At 41.7% G+C, this 18,575-nt stretch overlaps 6 protein-coding genes across 6 annotated transcripts in view; 3 read left to right on the top strand and 3 right to left on the bottom strand.

Moving 5' to 3' along the window:
• Positions 1-169: 169 nt before the first annotated feature.
• LOC104801154 (fasciclin-like arabinogalactan protein 9) lies at positions 170-1,168 on the bottom strand. The gene has a single exon (XM_010524279.2). It carries the CDS (start codon positions 1,124-1,126, stop codon positions 383-385), a length of 744 nt encoding a protein of 247 aa, XP_010522581.1. The 5' UTR covers positions 1,127-1,168; the 3' UTR covers positions 170-382.
• Positions 1,169-3,837: 2,669 nt separating this feature from the next.
• Positions 3,838-5,613, top strand: LOC104801153 (12S seed storage protein CRB-like). The gene is made up of 4 exons (XM_010524278.1): positions 3,838-4,203; positions 4,287-4,546; positions 4,658-5,077; positions 5,174-5,613. Exons 1-4 carry the CDS (start codon positions 3,885-3,887, stop codon positions 5,570-5,572), a joined length of 1,398 nt encoding a protein of 465 aa, XP_010522580.1. The 5' UTR covers positions 3,838-3,884; the 3' UTR covers positions 5,573-5,613.
• A 360-nt stretch (positions 5,614-5,973) lies between these two features.
• On the bottom strand, positions 5,974-9,454 carry LOC104801152 (pre-mRNA-splicing factor SLU7-A). Its single transcript, XM_010524277.2, has 10 exons — positions 9,333-9,454; positions 8,650-8,813; positions 8,451-8,563; positions 7,766-8,179; positions 7,511-7,646; positions 7,118-7,417; positions 6,618-6,834; positions 6,420-6,523; positions 6,244-6,312; positions 5,974-6,156 (listed from the first exon to the last, which is right to left on the bottom strand). The coding sequence occupies exons 1-10, from the start codon at positions 9,346-9,348 to the stop codon at positions 6,079-6,081; spliced, it is 1,611 nt and encodes a 536-aa protein (XP_010522579.1). The 5' UTR covers positions 9,349-9,454; the 3' UTR covers positions 5,974-6,078.
• A 287-nt stretch (positions 9,455-9,741) lies between these two features.
• LOC104801151 (MDIS1-interacting receptor like kinase 2-like) lies at positions 9,742-14,704 on the bottom strand. Its single transcript, XM_010524276.2, has 4 exons — positions 14,696-14,704; positions 13,176-13,712; positions 10,302-13,071; positions 9,742-10,151 (listed from the first exon to the last, which is right to left on the bottom strand). Exons 1-4 carry the CDS (start codon positions 14,702-14,704, stop codon positions 9,775-9,777), a joined length of 3,693 nt encoding a protein of 1,230 aa, XP_010522578.2. The 3' UTR covers positions 9,742-9,774.
• Positions 14,705-15,101: 397 nt separating this feature from the next.
• On the top strand, positions 15,102-17,699 carry LOC104801150 (uncharacterized protein At1g03900). Its single transcript, XM_010524275.1, has 3 exons — positions 15,102-15,650; positions 17,044-17,304; positions 17,406-17,699. The coding sequence occupies exons 1-3, from the start codon at positions 15,162-15,164 to the stop codon at positions 17,460-17,462; spliced, it is 807 nt and encodes a 268-aa protein (XP_010522577.1). The 5' UTR covers positions 15,102-15,161; the 3' UTR covers positions 17,463-17,699.
• Positions 17,700-18,117: 418 nt separating this feature from the next.
• The window catches only part of LOC104801149 (ABC transporter I family member 21-like), a 2,635-nt gene continuing 2,177 nt past the window's right edge, over positions 18,118-18,575 (top strand). Inside the window, exon 1 of the mRNA XM_010524274.2 lies at positions 18,118-18,508. Within this exon, the coding sequence (XP_010522576.1) occupies positions 18,343-18,508 (166 nt within the window). The 5' untranslated portion in view covers positions 18,118-18,342. The remainder of the gene's footprint in view (positions 18,509-18,575) is intronic.

Raw genomic sequence — 18,575 nt, 5'->3', positions numbered from 1 at the left:
TCAGAGATTGAGCGCAATTCCATAGACACCGAGCCCACCGACCATGCTGAGACAGCCCAGGCCCAATACGAACTTATTCTTATAAATGGGCCGATCCAGCCCAGGCCCATTTAGTGCTTTGACTTCTGATAAAAAAAAAATTAATTATGTTACTAATAATAATAATATGTGTTCCTCGTAATCCCATGTGGCACGTGACGTTCATTTCCTCAGATCTGAAATACACCAATGTATACATATATGTAATTATGCAGACAATTTTTTTTTTTATATTCGCTTATGAGTACCACTGAGAGTAGTACATTCAAGAAATATAATCAACAAATTCCGAAACAAACCCGCATAAAGAAAATCGAACCAAATCGAACTGTACTCCGAAACATCAAAAGAAAAGCTTCAAGCACACCACCACGAGTCCAAGCGCAAACCCAAGCCGTCCGTTCTTCATCTCGCCGGAACCAGACTTTTCCGACGACTTCGGCGTCTTCTTGGGTTCTCCGGTGGCATTTGCGTCTCCGGTGGACGAAGACTTAGGGGCCGAAGCCGCCGGAGGAGAAGTCTTGTTCTTATTATCTCCGAACATCTCATCCGGCAATAAAACCTGGTCGACCACATAGACAGCGAGTGGCATCTGTTGTCTCAACGCATTGTTGATCCTCGTCTCGACAACGCCCGTCGAGACATTGACTTGGTTCCCCTGTCCGGTGAAGTTAAGTCCGTAGACGCCGCCGTCACGGCCGGAAGCCTGGGTCCGGACGGGGTTACTCACGGACAGAAGGTCGTCCAAAGTGTAGTACTTCGGGGTCACGTGGTAGAGAATGAGCCTGACCTGGTCCTCGATGCTCAGATGATTTAGGGTTCCGGGTTTAAGGTTTTGGAAGGCGTTATCTGTGGGCGCGAACACGGTCATGCCGTCGGACGAGCTGTTGAGCTGGATGTTGACTTGGTTGCCCACCTGGGTAGTGTTCAAGAGGTGGATGAAGGAGGAGAATTGACCTCCTTTTTCCAAGATCGCCGTGAGGTTGACCGGTCCGGCAGGTCCTGGGGCAGGAGCCGCCGGCTGAGCCGAAATTTCCGGCGAGAGGACGGCGGCGATGAGGAGGAGGAAGAGAGGAGTGGAGGCCATTGGGATTTGAGTCTTTCTCGTGTGGTGCGGAGTGATTTGGAGAATGAGAAGCTTATATATAGGGAAGAGATAGAGGTTGGTTGGGTGATGAGTTGGGGCTTGGTTGGAATGAGATGGCTAAGTCAATGACAAAATATATGTAGACAAAAAAACGAATATATAATACGATATATTATATTATATTACACACAGTCGTCCCAAATATTTTCGGGCCATGTACAAAAAAAATATTTATTTTATTTTGAAATTTTAATTCTAATTTTAAAATAAAAAAAAAAATTATTTATTTTAATTTTAAAGTTTAATTCTAATTTTAAAACATTAAATATAATGTTTTATAAATATTATTAAAATATTAATAACAACAATTGTGATAATAATAATATTATTAGAAATAATAAATAATCATAATATATGATTAAAAGATAAAAAAAATTATATTTTAAAGATTTATCATTTTTAAAAATAAATATTTAAAATGAATGATATGATATAAAAAAATAATTTTTTAATAATTGGAGTTAAAAGATCAATGTTATTCTAGGATAATATAGATTTTATTTTAGATTTATAAAAAAATTATAATTATGAACTATATTAATTAATAAAAATTTAATGATATTAATATAAATAAATTATGAATTTAATAGATGTGATTACATATAACTCAAAATATTTATTAATTGATTATTACGACAAATGATTTGGAAAAAATGGTCTAAATTTTATATTAAATACTATAAATTTATAAAAAAAAAATTATTTTTAATGGGGTCTACCTCATTTGAAAAAGTGTAAAAAAATATTTTTAAGTGAATTAAACAAAACTTAAAAAAATTTATTATTTTAATTTTTTTTAATAAATAGAACTTGTAAATTGTAAATATAATAATTTTTTAAAAATATGGATCACACCTAAATTGTGGGCCATGTGCAAATACTCCAGTTGCACATGCTCTAAGACAGTCCTGATATTACATCGAGGGTTCATTTGCGTATCGATTTCGTGTCGTGTGTGTATATATATATACAGCAAAACATGTTAATATACGGTAGATAAGAAATTATGAAATTGGTAGACCGGATTCCACAAAACACATGCAACGTAGTGAGGACTTCTCTCAAGTGTCGAGAAATGTAATAATAATATTTTTTTTACATGTTGTAATAAACTTCTCGAGAATATTATAACTAAGATACCTTTTGAATAATTATAATTATAAAGGTAAATTTATTTTAATATCTAATTTATTTTTATTTTGAATTTGAATTTGAATTTGTTACGTGCATACATTATACATATACGCAGAGTAAATTTTTTTATGAAAATGTTTCGAGTGGTCTTATATAATATGTTGGATATGTTTATTCTGCAAATATTGTATTTAGGAAACACATTTTCAACATAGATAATATATTTTAGTAACTAAAACAACGTGTATAATGAATATATATATATATATATGTATATATACATACATTTCAAATAAATATGAGCATGGAGTGTTTGTATGTATGGCAAAAAATGAACACGACAAACGAGTGGACAACCTGGCTAAGTGGCAGCCTGTAATGACAAGTTGGCACATGTGAGTGGAGGACAGGAAAATATATTGCATGGTCACTAACAATTTTATATTATATATTGAATTAGATAACCGAGAATCTTATGATTCGGATAGGTGAAAGCAATTTTGACTACTATTTAGCCCAAAAAAATTGACATGATTTAAAATTTGTCTGGAATATAATAATATCTAATATATTTTAGTAATTTATGACTTTGTAGCTTCACCAATATATTTATGTATGATTATGTGTACATTCATGGTTACAGTGGGTCTAAATTTGTAGCCCATTTAAGAGATCATTATTTATGTTGGGCTGTCTTGCTGATGGGCATGCAATATAATTTGGGCTTTAATTGGAGCCCAATTTGGAAACACAAACATTTTAAAACAACATAGGTTTTAAATAATTATATTTGTTACAAGCCCCCAAGTTTAGACAATTTCCAAAACAAAACCCTTTGTTTCGTCCTTTCCTGAAAATTTATTAAAAAAAAAGAAAAGAAAAAAGAGGTGGCGGCTGATGCGCATGCAGGCCGTACACTCGTCGTGGTGGCGCAAGGACCGAAGCACGGAGTAGGTTCCTCGCGTCTCGCCACGTCATCACGTGTCCCCTTTCCACTTTCGTCGTCTTCTACTCATTGTCTTTTTTATTCGCCACTCGAATCTCAATTCCTCTCATGTCATGATAATCACTAATAATTACGTTTAAAATTTTAGACATATGGACCGTTGCTGTCATTCTAACAAGCAATACAAATGTTTTTTAAGTATAATTATTCGAATTATTACAATGAAAATAGCTATATGATATTTCATATTAATTAAGTGCATGAGTACAAATTACAGATTAAAGAAAATGTTATGTAAAGATAGGCTGTTTTGTCGTGTTATGTCTCCGGTTCAAAGACACGTGGTGCGTCTCTTACTGCTGATGTGTTTGGAGATGAGCTCGAATGAGCCATGCAAATTGAAATGTATCCGCACCTTTCTTAAATTTATTTCATTTTATATATAAAAAAAAGGCTTCACAAATATGCTCGATTCATAGTTCTTTTTTATTTAAATTATACGTTATCTGATACGTACACACACGCGTATATATATATACGCATCTATATAAAGCCCCCTTCTGCATGCAAATCAAAACGCAGAACCACAAACAAAAACACACAAAAGAAGTTTGAGAGATGGGTAAAAGCTCTTCAATTCTGGGCGTCTGCCTAACACTTCTACTCCTCGTCCATGGCTACAAAGCCAGCGAGGAGGAGACGAACCAGCAGAAACAGTGGCAGGGACAGTGGGGGAACGAGTGTCAACTCGACCAGCTCAACGTCCTCGAGCCATCACACGTGTTGAAGTGCGAGGCTGGTCGGATCGAGATATGGGACCACCACGCTCCACAGCTCCGCTGCTCGGGCGTGTCCTTCGACCGTATCGTCATCGAGCCACAGGGCCTCTACCTGCCCACATACTTCAGCTCCCCCAGGCTCTCCTTCGTCGTCCACGGTCCGTTTCTTTTGTATTTTACTTATGATTTTTCTTTCCATGGGACTGTACCTTTGAAGTTATAATCGTGTTTGCTGAAACAGGAAGGGGACTGATGGGGAGAGTGATCCCTGGATGTGCCGAGACGTTCATGGACTCGCCAGTGTTCCAAGGCCAAGGCCAAAGCCAAGGCGAGAAATTCCGTGACATGCACCAGAAAGTGGAGCATCTGAGGTGCGGCGACACGATCGGTAACCCGTCCGGTATATCACAGTGGTTCTACAACAACGGCAACGAGCCACTCATCATCGTCTCCGTCTCCGACATTGGCAACTACCAGAACCAGCTCGACCGTAACCCTAGGGTAATCATATATAAATCTCTCTCTCTCCGATCCACACCCTATATGTTTTTGTGTTCTTTGCTCAAGTTTCTTTGCTCAAGTTTTTTTTTTTGTTGTAATGTAAATTCACAGCCGTTCCATCTAGCTGGAAACAACCCGCAAGGCCAAGTGTGGATGCGTGGTAGCCAACAGCAACCGCAGAACAACATGTTCAGCGGTTTCGACCCGAAGATCTTGGCTCAGGCCTTCAAGATCGAACTCAGGATAGCGCAGCAGCTGCAGAACCAGCAAGACAACCGTGGGAACATCGTCCGAGTAAAGGGTCAGTTCAGCGTCATCAGGCCGCCGATTGGACGAGGAGAAGAAGGACAACAGCTCGACAACGGCCTCGAGGAGACTTTCTGTACGATGAGGTGCACCGACAACCTTGACGACCCGTCCCGTGCTGACGTGTACAAGCCGCAACTCGGTTACATTAGCACCCTCAACAGCTACAAGCTCCCCATGCTCCGTTTCCTCCGTCTCAGCGCTTTACGTGGATCCCTCCGTAACGTAAGCATATAAAACCCTACTTGTAGTAACTTTTATCTCTATTCTCTTTGTCAAGTAACGTACGTTAATGGTAATGACCGGACGGGGAATGTGCAGAAAGCGATGGTGCTACCGCACTGGAACGTGAATGCGAACGAGGTACTGTACGTGACGAGAGGAGAAGCGCACGTGCAGGTGGTGAACGATGACGGGAAACGAGTGTTCGACCAGCAGGTCTCGAAGGGACAGCTTCTGGCGATCCCTCAGGGATTCGCGGTCGTGAAGACGGCACAGAGCGAGAGGTTCGAGTGGATATCGTTCAAGACGGACGACAACGCGAACATCAACACGCTGGCCGGACGGACCTCGCTGGTGAGGGGGCTGCCGCTAGAGGTGCTGACAAATGGGTTCCAGATCTCGTTGGAGGAGGCGAGGAGGGTTAAGTTCAATACCCTCGAGACCACCCTCACTCACAGCAGCGGCCAGTTCGGGTCCGGTAGGAGGTCCGACGCTTGATTTTGAGCCTCTTCGCCGTGGTGGTGGACCGAGACATGAGTGACGTTGTGTAATAATATGTATCAAAAAAAGTGGGACTGTTTTTGTAAGCTCAAGACCGTGACTGTAACTTTCTTCCAATAAAATGAGTTTCTCCTTTCTTTTTATCCACTCATCTACGTAAAAACTTTGTTAGGAAGTAGCAAAATGTTATTCCTACGTTTCAGATGCACGTACGCAAGTACACAAATTACAACCAAAATACACACGTTGACAATAATTTGATACCTGGATACAATTTTGGCACCTGTACGAGGAGAGTATTTTTTTTTAATTAAAGCCAAACCTTCTATTACTTCCTCTTCTTAGTTAAAGCATTACACTAGAGAACAGAGAGATCCCCCTTATGCATAAGGTAATGCTGAGCAAGTAGTATTTGGGCCCTCTCTCTCTCTAAAACGAACAGCAAGCCATGTAAAACACAGAGATATGTAAAAACATAATAAAAAAGGCTTCAAGGGGTGGCTTTAGCCGATGAACTCTTTCATAGGGTCGTCATGGTGAACTCTCTTCATTCTATACGCTTCCATATCCTCTTGAGTCACCTGCAATTGCCCAGTATGTTAAAAACAGGAAACAGATACATATATATATATATATAGAGAGAGAGAGAGAGGTAAAACACAACATACCTCGTCGTTCCACCTGACGTTATACTTGCGCTTCCGCTCATCTTTCTCTTCCCTCCTACGCTCATCCTCCTGCACCAGATTATTACCACAAAATCCTCAGTTCACTTGTCTTCCTCGTTAGAACATGAAAACCCCTCAGACCAACAGAAGAAGAAGATTCATTTGATGATCTTTACCTTCTTAAGAGCTTTCGAAAGAAGCTCCTCGTCCAGCTCCAAATCTTCAGGGATATCGGTTCCCCATGTCGCAATTTTCTTCTCTTCAGCCTTCTTGAGGCTCTCTGGTCACCAAAAACCAACCACCATTGTCAGAAAAAATAGAAACTTATAAAAGTGCATCTGGGAAGAATGCCATTACAGAACTTCATGACTAACCTTCCGATGCCTCTTTACGGGCAATATTTGCCTTCATTAGATCGATGGAAGCTTCAGCAGCCTCGATTCCAGCAGAACCCGTGCAGTAACTGTTACGAATTGTCTGCTTGCAGCACTTGTAGCCCCACTGATGGTCTTTCCACCACGATCCCCACACACTGGTGTGATTGTTCGCATGGACGTCTTCTTCATATTTGCTCTTGGGCAATGCTACCTCCTGTTTGTGACAAAAGGATAAATATTGAACCCCGTTTCTATACGGAGAAATATGCAAGAAAGACTCATGCTGTGATAGAAATGTCTATTAAATCCCAACTTTCACCGCTCATCCCATTAAGTTCCTACTTGATTCTAATGCAACTAACTGTTACATTTTAGACTCTCAAAACTAGGAGGAAAGGGCTGTAGTTTGGTGCTTCAATCAAAATAACATCAGAAGTTGAGGCTTTTCCTAGATAATACCGCAACCACGAGGAAATAACTGAAAAAAAAAGCCATACCTGTCCCTTTATAATCCTCCCGGCTCGGTCATACTCGACTTGTCTTTCACTTTGCCCAAGTAGAAGCTCCATTGGAAGTTCATCCTCAGCGGCAGCATTCCCATACTTCTCCATAATTGTGTCCTTTGTTTGAGATTTCAGTTTGTCTTTTGCAACTTGATAGTTCTTAAAGAGCAACTCGGCTTGTGAGGGAGCTGCTTGCATATGCATGTCCTGTCCCTTGTCAAACGCTTCCCACGCATGGATATTAAGCTGCTTGAATTCCATAGCTTCCCCGCTGTTTCTATATTGATTATCTCCCTACGACAATTAACAAACTCAAAACCATCACTATCTTGTAGAACTTCAGAGTATAAATATGACAATGCGACCGATGGGTTAAATGCAACTAACCAAGTAAAATTTCTCATTAGGATCCGCATCTGGAAGAGGATCTTCACGCATGGAGCGAGTTTTTGGGTCATAATGAGCAGAGTTCACATCGAGGTTTAAAAGGTACTTCGCTGTATCCTCCCGAATACGCAGATTCCTGATGATAAGATACAGCCCACATGATAAGCATGGCAGCAATTTGGAGAAACTAACAAACCTTCTAAACATGTGTGATGAAAGATATTAGGTAAATGCAAGACAATGTCTAGTCCCTACCTTACGGTTCCTGTGCTACCTCCACCTGTTGTTCTAACACGCTTTTCGACCTTTGCAAAGTCCATCTGCCTGCTCTCATCAACCTTGGCCTCATCAACCCTGAGGTCATCATCTTCCTCATCCCCGTCACTGGTTGCATCATTGCCGCTTTGGTTGTTGTTCTTCTCCTCCAATTTCTTAAGCTGCTGTTCCTTCAGATACTTCCTCCGAGCTTCCTCCTTTGCTTCATAGAGCTCTATCACACGATGGTAAGTTGAAGGGTCATAACCATTCCATCGGTCCCTTTTTCCATCATAGTCAAGTTCAAAAGTCTCAATCTTTTCATCAGGTGCGATGTTTTTGCTAGTCCACTTCGCTCCAACTTTACGGGGTCTGTCCATGCAAGCTTTTGCATCATGGGTCATTGCGCCACAGCTTTAGAGAAAAGAGGGGGACATTTAGAAAATGGAAAAAAAACAAAGACAATTCTGTAACTCTCAGTAAAGTGCAGAATTTAACTGCAAAGCCATTTCTCCAGGAAACATGCAAGATGCGTATATACATTATACAATTTAAAGAAAATAACAAAAAACCGAAGGACTAGTCAGCCTACTACGTCATATTTCACAGGTAGATCAAGAAACAGGTTTCAAAAGCTCCCTGAGAGAAACAGACCGACAATGAAAAGAAGGAAAAGAGAACATACTTTTGACATGCCCCCTTCCTATATTTGTCCGCTTGAAATATCTTTGCACCTCTATCATACCATGACTTTGTGTAATTGGGATCACTCTTCCACTTCCTTTGATGTTTTAAACTCTGTCATTCCAACAACGGAAAAAGTCTTCAGTGGGCAAGTTGTGGCATGATAATTAATTCAGATAACCAAAAGGAATTCAGCTTACCGGTTTCTCTGAATTGAGATACCATGGAGCAGATGACATATACTGTGGTATGTGAGGATTGATTTCCTTTCCATCTTCATCTACCTCAGCCGGGGCAAGCCCAGCTTTACGAGCTTCCTCTAATTCGATTTGCTTCCTATGATCTTCCCTCGATTTGAATGCAACTACAAAAGTCCCGAATACAGGAATATTAGATCATTCAAAACCCAAATCAAAGGGAAACAAAAGAGCTTAAGCAAATATCATGCTGCTCGTAGGTTACGAAGACGGTAATTTTCTTTATCAAAATATCACCAAAACCACTAACTAAGCAGAACAAGAAACCCTCAGTTGGAGCCTCTGAAGTATAACCAAATGGAGCTTACGAAACCCATAAATATTTTCAGAAAGAACATCCAAGCCACCACCGACACACGGGCAAGAAAAAACCCTAAGAATCAGAAACTCCAAAATACTAATCGGAGAGAACAAAGCCGAATCAAATACAGGTCGGTAAACGATTAATCTCGCATCACAAAAACCCTAATAACCAAATTAAATCTGAAAACAGATCAACCTAAAAAAGATCGGAACTGAGTTTCTCGTTTACCAAAAAGAGAACTAACGACCAAATCGACAGCCCCAATTCATTCAGATCCACAACACAACGAAACCACATAAGAACAAGCCGATAGAATCGATACCTGAAGCCGTCGCCATGGTCACGGAGCGTTAAGATTTGACTTCAGAAGAGCCACGCGATACGAAGAAAGGGAGAACTGGAAAAGAAATCTCAATCAAATAAGGAAAAGAGAGAGAGAATGACCTCAAATATCTTTTCTTTTTGGAAGGAAGAATTGATAAGGCGGTTGGTTTGGCAACGAAACGACTGCGTTTTGTTCATTCTTAAATGGGCTATTAGTTTTAATGGGCCTATAAATACAATTTTTTTTCCGGCCCACAACCACCAAATCCATTTAAAAAACAAAACGGCCGAACACGGATCACTTAAGGCAGTTATGTTATATTTTAAATGTCGGTCCGATTTTGGATAGTTACCTTGGAAATTCATATTTTATAAAGTTTAATTATCAAATTATTTACCCCGAAAAAGAATCGAAATATAAAATTACATAACTTTTTTTTTTAACTGTGGGTGAATCCTACAAGTTTGTTTATTGTAAGACGGTCTAACGGCACATCGAAATAACCCTGCGGCTTGGGTGAGAGGTCTTGCGCCACCGACCTCATGGTAGGTCGCAGCTCGGGGTTGCTTCGCGTGCAAGCTAGGGCTAATGCCACGGCCACTGCAACTTCCTCTGCAACTACTCCAGTCGGCGGCTGCAGCCGGGAATCTAGTATGTCTTTCAGATTCATTTCTGATTTCTCCGAAGACAACAACGTCGGAGATTGCAGTAAGTTCAGAAGCTCTCCTGGATGTCGACCCATCATCGCTTCCAGCGTCACCACTCCGAAACTGTAAACGTCGCATTTCTCCGTCACTCTCATCGTCTGCGCTAGCTCTGCAACAGAGAAAACACCATGTGGGTTTAGTGGATTCAGGGTTTTTGATTGGTGATCTACAAAAAAAAAAACTAGTTCCGGGGGACAAAGAATCGAATCTTTCGAGAAAGGTGAGATGTCGGAGCGAGTGGGAATCACGCGCTAGTTACCTGGAGCCATGTAACCGTAGGATCCGGCGACGGAGGTCCAGTTTGATGAATCTGGGTTCAGAAGCCTGGCCGTGCCGAAATCAGCGAGCCTCGGTTCGTACTCTGACTCTAGCAACAAGTTGTTCGACGAAATGTCTCTGTGAACGATTGGGGAAGTGCAGTCATGGTGAAGGTATGCGACCGCGTGAGCGAGGCCGTGAACGATCCTGATCCGCGTTGGCCAATCGATCGCTTCACTTTGCAGGACCTTGGCCAAGCTTCCACGTTCGATGTACTCGTATACCAAGAACAGAGCGCCTTGTCTTGAACAGAAACCATAGAGCTTGATGATGTTCCTATGGCGTATCTCTGTCAGCACACGTATCTCGTTCTCGAAGCTCTTGCGGTTTTCGAGAGGAGTTTCCGAGCTGTATTGGGTATCGAGCTTTTTAACTGCAACAACTTGGCCCGAGGGTAGTTCCGCTCGGTACACGCTCCCAAACCCGCCTCTGCCAATGCAGAATTTCTCATTGAAATCGTCAGTTGCCTTGACGATTTCCCTGAACGTGAATTTCCCTTCTTTATACCATATGGTCGGCTCGTAGCTATTTTTCTCTTCGTCCCCGAGTTCAGACAGCTTGCGGCATCGGACAATGGCTATTACAGCTAAGATGACTACGAGAGCTGAGATTGGCACGAGGACACCAATGAGGATTTTCCTTTTGTTGTTGTTATTGTTGTCGTCATCTGAATCATTTCCTCCTCCGCATGGATTCAGACCCTCTTGGTTTCCGCACAAGCCTATATTACCAAGAAAAGGAACCGAGCTAGAATTTCTAAACACTCCTGTTGTTGGCACTGGACCCGTCAAGAGGTTATATGAGAAATCAAAGGTGTGAAGACTGAGCATTCCAGACAGTGTTGTAGGGATAGAACCCGAGAGTTGGTTCCGCGAGAGATTCAATATCTCCACCGACCTCAGTCTGGACAAATCTGCGGGAATTGGCCCGGAGAGCCTGTTGCTGCTCAGGTCTAATAATGACTGAAGCGAAACAAGATTGGTTATCTCTCGGGGGATTTCGCCTGAAAGACTGTTGTGGCTGAGGTTTAAGCTCAAAAGCTTTTGACACTTCCCCATCTCTCCCGGTATGCTTCCGTTTATTTCATTGTCTGAAAAATCAAGAAAGTTGAGATTTGTAACGTTTCCGATACTTCGGGGAATCTCTCCTGTCAATCGGTTCCTGCTTAATCCTAGCATGTACAGTGAGGTCAGATTTCCCAGCTCACTTGGAATTTCACCGGTTAACAGGTTTGAGCCCAGAGTCAAGACGCCTAACCGAGGAAGATTCCCAAGCTCTGCTGGAATTCGCCCGTTAATTCTGTTCTGCTCAATTCTCAACTGAGATATGTTTGTGCATTGTCCCCATTGTTTTGACAGCTCGCCAGAGAAATCGTTATCGCTCAGGGCGACGAAGTCCAGTGCTGGGTGAATGCCAAATGCATCGGTGAGGCTGCCATTAAACTGGTTCTGATCAAACCGGACCCTGCTCAACTTCGAACAGTTCTTCAAGCAGCTCGGGAGGGGACCCGTGAATCTGTTACTGTTCACTGTCAGGACCTCAAGATTCAACCCACTGCAGAGCTCAGGCGGAAGTTCACCTGTGAAGCTGTTATTTGAGAAGCTAACAAAGAATAATCCAGGAATATCCTTCCCGAAATTGCTCGGGATCGTGCCTGTGAAGTTGTTAGTGAAGAGGGAGATGTAGGTGAGGTTTACTAGCCTCGAAATCGTTGAAGGAAGCTGCCCAGAGAGCTCGTTTGTGTTGAGGTCAAGAGTGATGAGAGATGTCAAGTTCCCGATTTCAGGTGGAAGAGAACCTGTGAGATTGTTTCCGAAGAGCTGAAGCCTCTGTAACCTCGAGAGGCTCCACAACCCGAAAGGGATCAGACCAGAGAGACGATTATCAGAAAGATCCAACTCTTGCAGACTCTTCAGATTGCTTATCTCTGAAGGTATTAACCCAGAGAAGCCGTTGTTGAAAAGAAAGAGGAATTGGAGATTAGTTAGCAATCCGATCTCCACAGGTATCCTGCCAATGAACTTGTTTTTCTGCAACTGCAACGAGATTAGTTTCGTCCAGTTACTGATCAGAGCTGGAGAGACCTCACCAGAGAGAGAATTGCCCGAAAGCCCGAGCTCTGATATCCGAACAAGACGGGACAAAGAGACAGGTAATTCTCCTGTGAGTCTGTTCTCGGCCAATGCCAAGAAAGTTAGGTTCGTGCAGAGGCCGAGTGGTGAAGGTATGGTTGCATTCAAGAGATTCTTATGGAGATCGAGTCTCTGAAGCTTCTGCAGCCGTCCTACGGAACCTGGGATTGAACCCGAGAAGGAGTTGTTGGACAGATTGATAACTTCGATTTCAGGCAAAGTTCCGATGGTGTCAGGGATCGGACCAGAGAGCTTGTTGTTCTGCAGTTGAAGATCCACGAGCCTAGAGAGATTGGAGATGTTCGGTGACAATGACCCGGTTAACGAATTGTCGCTGAGATTGAGGTACTGAAGATTCCTCAGATTGGTGAAAATGGATTCGGGTATTTGGCCGGCGATGTAGAAATTCAAGGACAGATCGAGATAGGTTAGATTCCGACATCTGAGGATGAAACTGGGGATTTGGTCCGATGAAATCTCGTTGAAGGCTAAGCTGAGATACGTCAACAGAGGGAATTCTGAAAATTCAGACCATTCTCCGGAGACGAAGTAGTTGTAACCGAGTTCTAGCCGCCGTAACTGTATGAAAAAATTAGTATAACGAACTTATGAGATTTTGGTCGCTTATGGTAAGGATCCGACATGAAAGATGGTTAATTACAGAACCAAAGTTAGGGCATTACCTTCTTCAGATTACTGATCTCAGAGGGGATGGAACCGTTGAGATTGTTGGCATAAACGCTCAAGAACTCGAGCTCCGTCAAACTCCCGAGTTCACGAGGTAACTCACCTTCGAAGTAATTAAAACTCAGATCCAAGTAAGTGAGCTTGGTGAGATTGGCGATTGAAGCAGGAACTTGACCACCGATCAAGTTGTTGTTGAGATCAAATGTTGTCAAATTCGGAAACGCCGAGAAATCGAGTCTGGAGAGAGTTCCATTGATGTCGGAAACCAAGAGGTTTATCTCAGAGACAGATCCAGAGGAATCGCAGGAGATGGAAGTCCAGTTGCAGAGGTTTCTGATATTCGACAGGGACCAAGAGTTCAGAGATGTCGGAGAGGAGATGAAGCTGTTCTTCCATCGGACAAGAGCTTCGGCTTGAGATCTTCTTGGTTGGGATCTGATCTTCAACGGAAGTAAAGAGAGGACGACGAGATGGATCAGGAGAAGAGAGATTCTACGTTTCATGGTGGATTGCGACAGTGATGGCAGAGAATCCTTTTAGGGTTTTGAAATGGGGGATGTTGCTGCTGTTACTTGGGAAAGAAGGAACATGACGTTAGAGATTTAGGGGTTTCCATGGCTTTGTGGTGCATCAAATCCAGGCTCTTATGGCTTTTAAACAGATCTTGAAGTAATAAGATCTTTTAAAGTTTAATGGATACATGTAAACCGATGTGAACAATAAAGTCAAATCTCATGATTTTTTTAACATTTGTTGACAAATATATATTTATATATTCATATACACATGTTTTTATTTTATTAAGAAGATAATATGTTTAGTTACATAGTCTTTGAATTCCGTGGCGTAAATTTCCTAAATTAAAAATATATTTCTAAAGACGAAATAATAATTCGCCCTCGAATGGTCTAACTTAAACGAATATTATTTTCCCAATTCACTAACTATATACTTTTTCCAACGAAATCAAACGAATATTTTACCGCATCCTAATTAAAATGAATATTTATATTTTCATTATGAAAATATAACTCGGGTAGCTATGAAAATGTGAAATAACACGCATGTTAGAATGCTATGCAAAGTGAATTTTGATTTAGTAAATCCCTATAGACAATAATGTTCACTCCAATTGCCATTCTTTTATAAGAAAAAATCATTTATTGGACTTTGAATTCCAATTGGCTGCCGCGGTCTTCAAAATGAGTTGACTTGACCAAATCCTTTCCCCTCACTTTAATAATATTTATGATTTGCCAATGGTTATCTTATAATAAAAAAAATGAAATACGTACAGGTACGTAATAGATTTTATTATTTGAATTCATACAGTATGTTGAAAAAATATTTTGATATTTATATAAATTTGGAATCTTAACGAACAAAAAATAAATACCTCGGGTACCTTATTGTTGACTATTCAAATTTATTAAACATAAGTTTGAAATTTTAGACGCAACGAGGAACTATCCATTAATTTCAATTGCCTAGAGTTCACACAGACAGCGTCTCAAACCATAACCATGTTTTAACTCGTGAATATTAATTTTTTATTTAAATTTTCGAGTCCATTTATTATTATATTATATATTTTTTTTTATTTTTAGGAGTTTTAAAAAATATTACATTGGATTTTTTCTATTTCAGGAGTCATAGTCGTCCAAAATCCTATTAAAAAATATTACATTCTGAAGTGTTATTCCGCTTTATTTGCAACATAGCCCTTATAGTTTCTAAAATATTGGGAAATAGCCCGACATTTTGATGCAGACAGGCTAACTGTCACTTCAGAATGGGCTGGTCTAGTCCAGACAATTTTTAATGGGCTTTATTAACGAACGGGTCTTAGGCCCAATAAAGTTATCCATTCACGTTACTGCCTAAACTTCCAAGTGGATTCAACACAAATTTAATCTCTCTCTCTCTCTCTGCAATTCCTCCGGAGGAACAACAGTCAGAAACAGATCTTCTCCCCGAGAACGATGTCGTTTGAGGAGGAGGAGGAGGCCTTCGAGCACACCCTCCTCGTCGTCCGAGAGGTCTCCATCTACAAGATCCCGCCGCGGACAACCTCCGGCGGCTACAAGTGCGGCGAGTGGCTCCAGTCCGACAAGATCTGGACTGGTCGCCTCCGCGTCGTGTCCTGCAAGGACCGCTGCGAGATCCGACTGGAGGATCCCAGCTCCGGCGATCTCTTCGCTGCCTGCTTTGTCGATCCTGTTCGGAGAGAGAACTCCGTCGAGCCATGTCTCGATTCGTCGAGATACTTCGTGCTCCGGATCGAGGACGGGTGCGGGAAGCACGCTTTCATCGGGCTAGGGTTTACGGAGAGGAACGAGGCGTTTGATTTCAATGTCGCGTTGTCGGATCACGAGAAGTACGTGAGGAGGGAGAAGGAGAAGGAGACTGGTGAGACGAGTGAGAGCGACGATCACATCGATATTCATCCTGCCGTGAATCACAGATTGAAGGTAGTCCGATCTGTTCCTAAGCTTTCGGAATTAGGATAGGATCACAGGACCAATGCGTAATCTGGATAACCTGTAAAAAACGGAAATGAAAGCTCGGATTGATCCTCTGAATGACTTATTGTTTGAAAGAGAACAGCCGAATTCAATATGGAATCGATTCAATCAGATACATTGTGTGGCGTAGCTCGCATTGTAGTAGATCTCTTGTTTTTATCTAAGGCCTTCAAGGAATGAAGAATAATCTTTAGGGTTTAGTCGGAAGTTGCTTGCGCTTCTTGTGTTTATTGATTGATCACAGAGAACTCTAGGATGCCTTGTTTGCGACGAGTCTAAGAACTGAGATTAGGTCACAGGCTGCATCTTTGGGTTAGTGTAAACTGTAGAGTGACATAAAATTTCTTTATTAATAAGCTTTTCTATCTTACTTCTTGGGATGAACTTGGTGATTAGATTGCAATATAGATAGTATCCCAGCCCCATTATTTTTCGACTTTATCGTTTTAATGCTTTTGTCGAGAGATTAGGATGTTAAAAGTGTCACAGGATCCAATTGTTGTCGATCTTTTTGTCATTGAATCGGTACCATGTTGCTTTAGTGAGGGCGTTGAGAGGGATATCTAGTTTTTTGTTTGAGTTAATCTCTTGTTTGTGTAATAGACTGATGTTTCAGCATTTGCGCTTTACTGCCTGAGAGAGTTAATAGTTCTTGGCCCATAATGGTTGTAAACTTATAGCATTCTGTCCAGACTCAGTTGTGAAATCTTGTTGTTAAGATGAAAAAGGATGCCCCTGATTTGCTTTGGTCGGTATAATTGATTGCTTCAGAATCTCAAGTCGTCTACTAAATCTTGGGTTTTAGCATCCCTTGGTAGTAACCTAAGAGATTGATATTCTGATGATGTTAAGTCTGGCTCATAATGGTTAGCATTTTTCTCTCTGATTCTCAACTGCGGTATCAATAGGTTTTCACTAGACTAAGAGTAATATCCCCCGTTTCACTTGAATCAATTTTCTCGATTGCTTGCTTCAGAACTAGAAGCCTTCCTTTAGATAAACCAAGCTTTCCTCTTTCACTCTTACTACCTAAAGAATGCACTTATGATGTTGTGGCGGTTATTATTAGTGGTCAATATTTTTGCCCCACATTCCTTTTCTTGGAACTCTTGTCGCTGAAATGACAAGATCCTCCGTGTTTGACGTGATTCAATCTTCATAATTGCACAAGAGCCAAGAGTGTTCTTCCCACGACTGACTTGGGTTTCAGCTTCCCGTCTTCGGTACCTCTGTCAGTGAGTGAGAGAGAGAGAGAGAGGTCATGATTGTCCTTCCTTAAATCCGACTTTTTAACACCAGATGTCAGTGACAATAACGAAATCGTTCTTTTGGTGTACAGGAAGGCGAAACCATAAGAATCAACGTGAAGCCCAAGCCGACAAGTGGAACAGGGATGCTCTCAGCTGCTCTTTCAGGAAATGGGAAGCCTAAAGCACTAGCACTAGCGCCACCACCGGGTGGCGCTGGGAAAATCAGATCGCCTTTACCACCGCCTCCAAATGATCCCGTCTCTTCAAAACTGGTATCTGAAAATAGTAACGAATCAAAAGATAACACAGGTCATGGAAATGATCCTCTATCAGATTTTTCTCAGCTCAAGGTAACAGCCTTATTTCTTCGCTCGAACAAGAATCACCGCTACTATTGTTCAGTCATTCTTCTCTTAAGAATAATCCTATTCCCACTGACGGTTTCCTGCAGAGGAATCTCCCTCCGAGCAAGGCCACCGGGGCTGCATCAGGGTGGGCGGCTTTCTGATCTCTGGACCATCGGGACGAGGCTTGGGTCAGGACTGACTTCATCTTGCCACCATCCCTCTTGGGGCAGAACCAGAGACAAGATCAAGAACACATGCCAACCAGAAGGAAATAGTAAGAGAGTTTTGAGGTAATGTCACCTGTTCTTTTGGTAAATGATGTTGTGTTTCTTTGTAACCCCCGAACACACTCTGGTGTTGTTTGTTATCTCTGTTTTATTTCCCATCTTTTTTACGGAGGCTGGCTATGGTTATGCCAAGAAAAAGGAGGCTGGCTATGATCTTATATAGTTATGCCAAGAAAAAGGAGGCTGGCTATGGTTTTATCTGCAAATTAGATTTGATCACCATTGCAATTCCCGATAGAGATCAATCAAATTAAGCCTCTTAAGCTAATAGATGACTCTGCTCCAACCGTTGATTCATTCCCGACATTACGACAATTTCAGATATATGGTAAACCATATTCATTCCCGACATTACTATTATAGTTGTATTTTAACAAAAGAATGCAATCTAAAATCTAGAAATCACAATATTAACTTTTTTAACTTGCTTTTTGACGGGTTTCATATCACGTTCGTTTCTTGTCGGACGGCTCTCCACGGATCTTCGTATCACGACCGGTAGATACGATACGACGCCGTTTTCCTTGTCGACGGTGACAGGACTAAATGACGTGGCAACCTGCTTTTGTAAACGTATTACAAACACTGTTGGTAGATCTCACGGCCAGGAATAGCGTCACGTGGCGAAAATCTAGTGGTAGTTGGTTCTTCGTTGCTTGGTACGTTACGTATTAAAGGGAACCGAGGGAGAACCGTTGGGTGTCACCTACTACTACAGCTACCACGATCTTTGCCGGTTTCGTGGAATCGGAAAATGGCGGAGAGAGATGCGGCAGCGAAAGGCGGAGGAGACGGCGACGATGCCATTAGGGTTTGTGGTATGCAGTTCGCGTACGATGTTCAGGATCCTCTCTTCTTCGACTTCAATCTCGAACTCCCCGCCGGATCTCGCTGCCTTCTAGTTGGCGCCAACGGATCTGGTACGATTATCCATTTTTTCTGGATTTGCTTGTGTAGTTGTTCTTTTTTTCCATCCTCTTTCCCTAT

Source organism: Tarenaya hassleriana, unplaced genomic scaffold (genome assembly GCF_000463585.1).
Source record: "Tarenaya hassleriana unplaced genomic scaffold, ASM46358v1 Cleome7, whole genome shotgun sequence".
Taxonomy (NCBI): Eukaryota; Viridiplantae; Streptophyta; class Magnoliopsida; order Brassicales; family Cleomaceae; genus Tarenaya; species Tarenaya hassleriana.
Note: the sequence above shows the minus strand (reverse complement) of the source record. Positions and strands in the feature narration are given on the sequence as shown.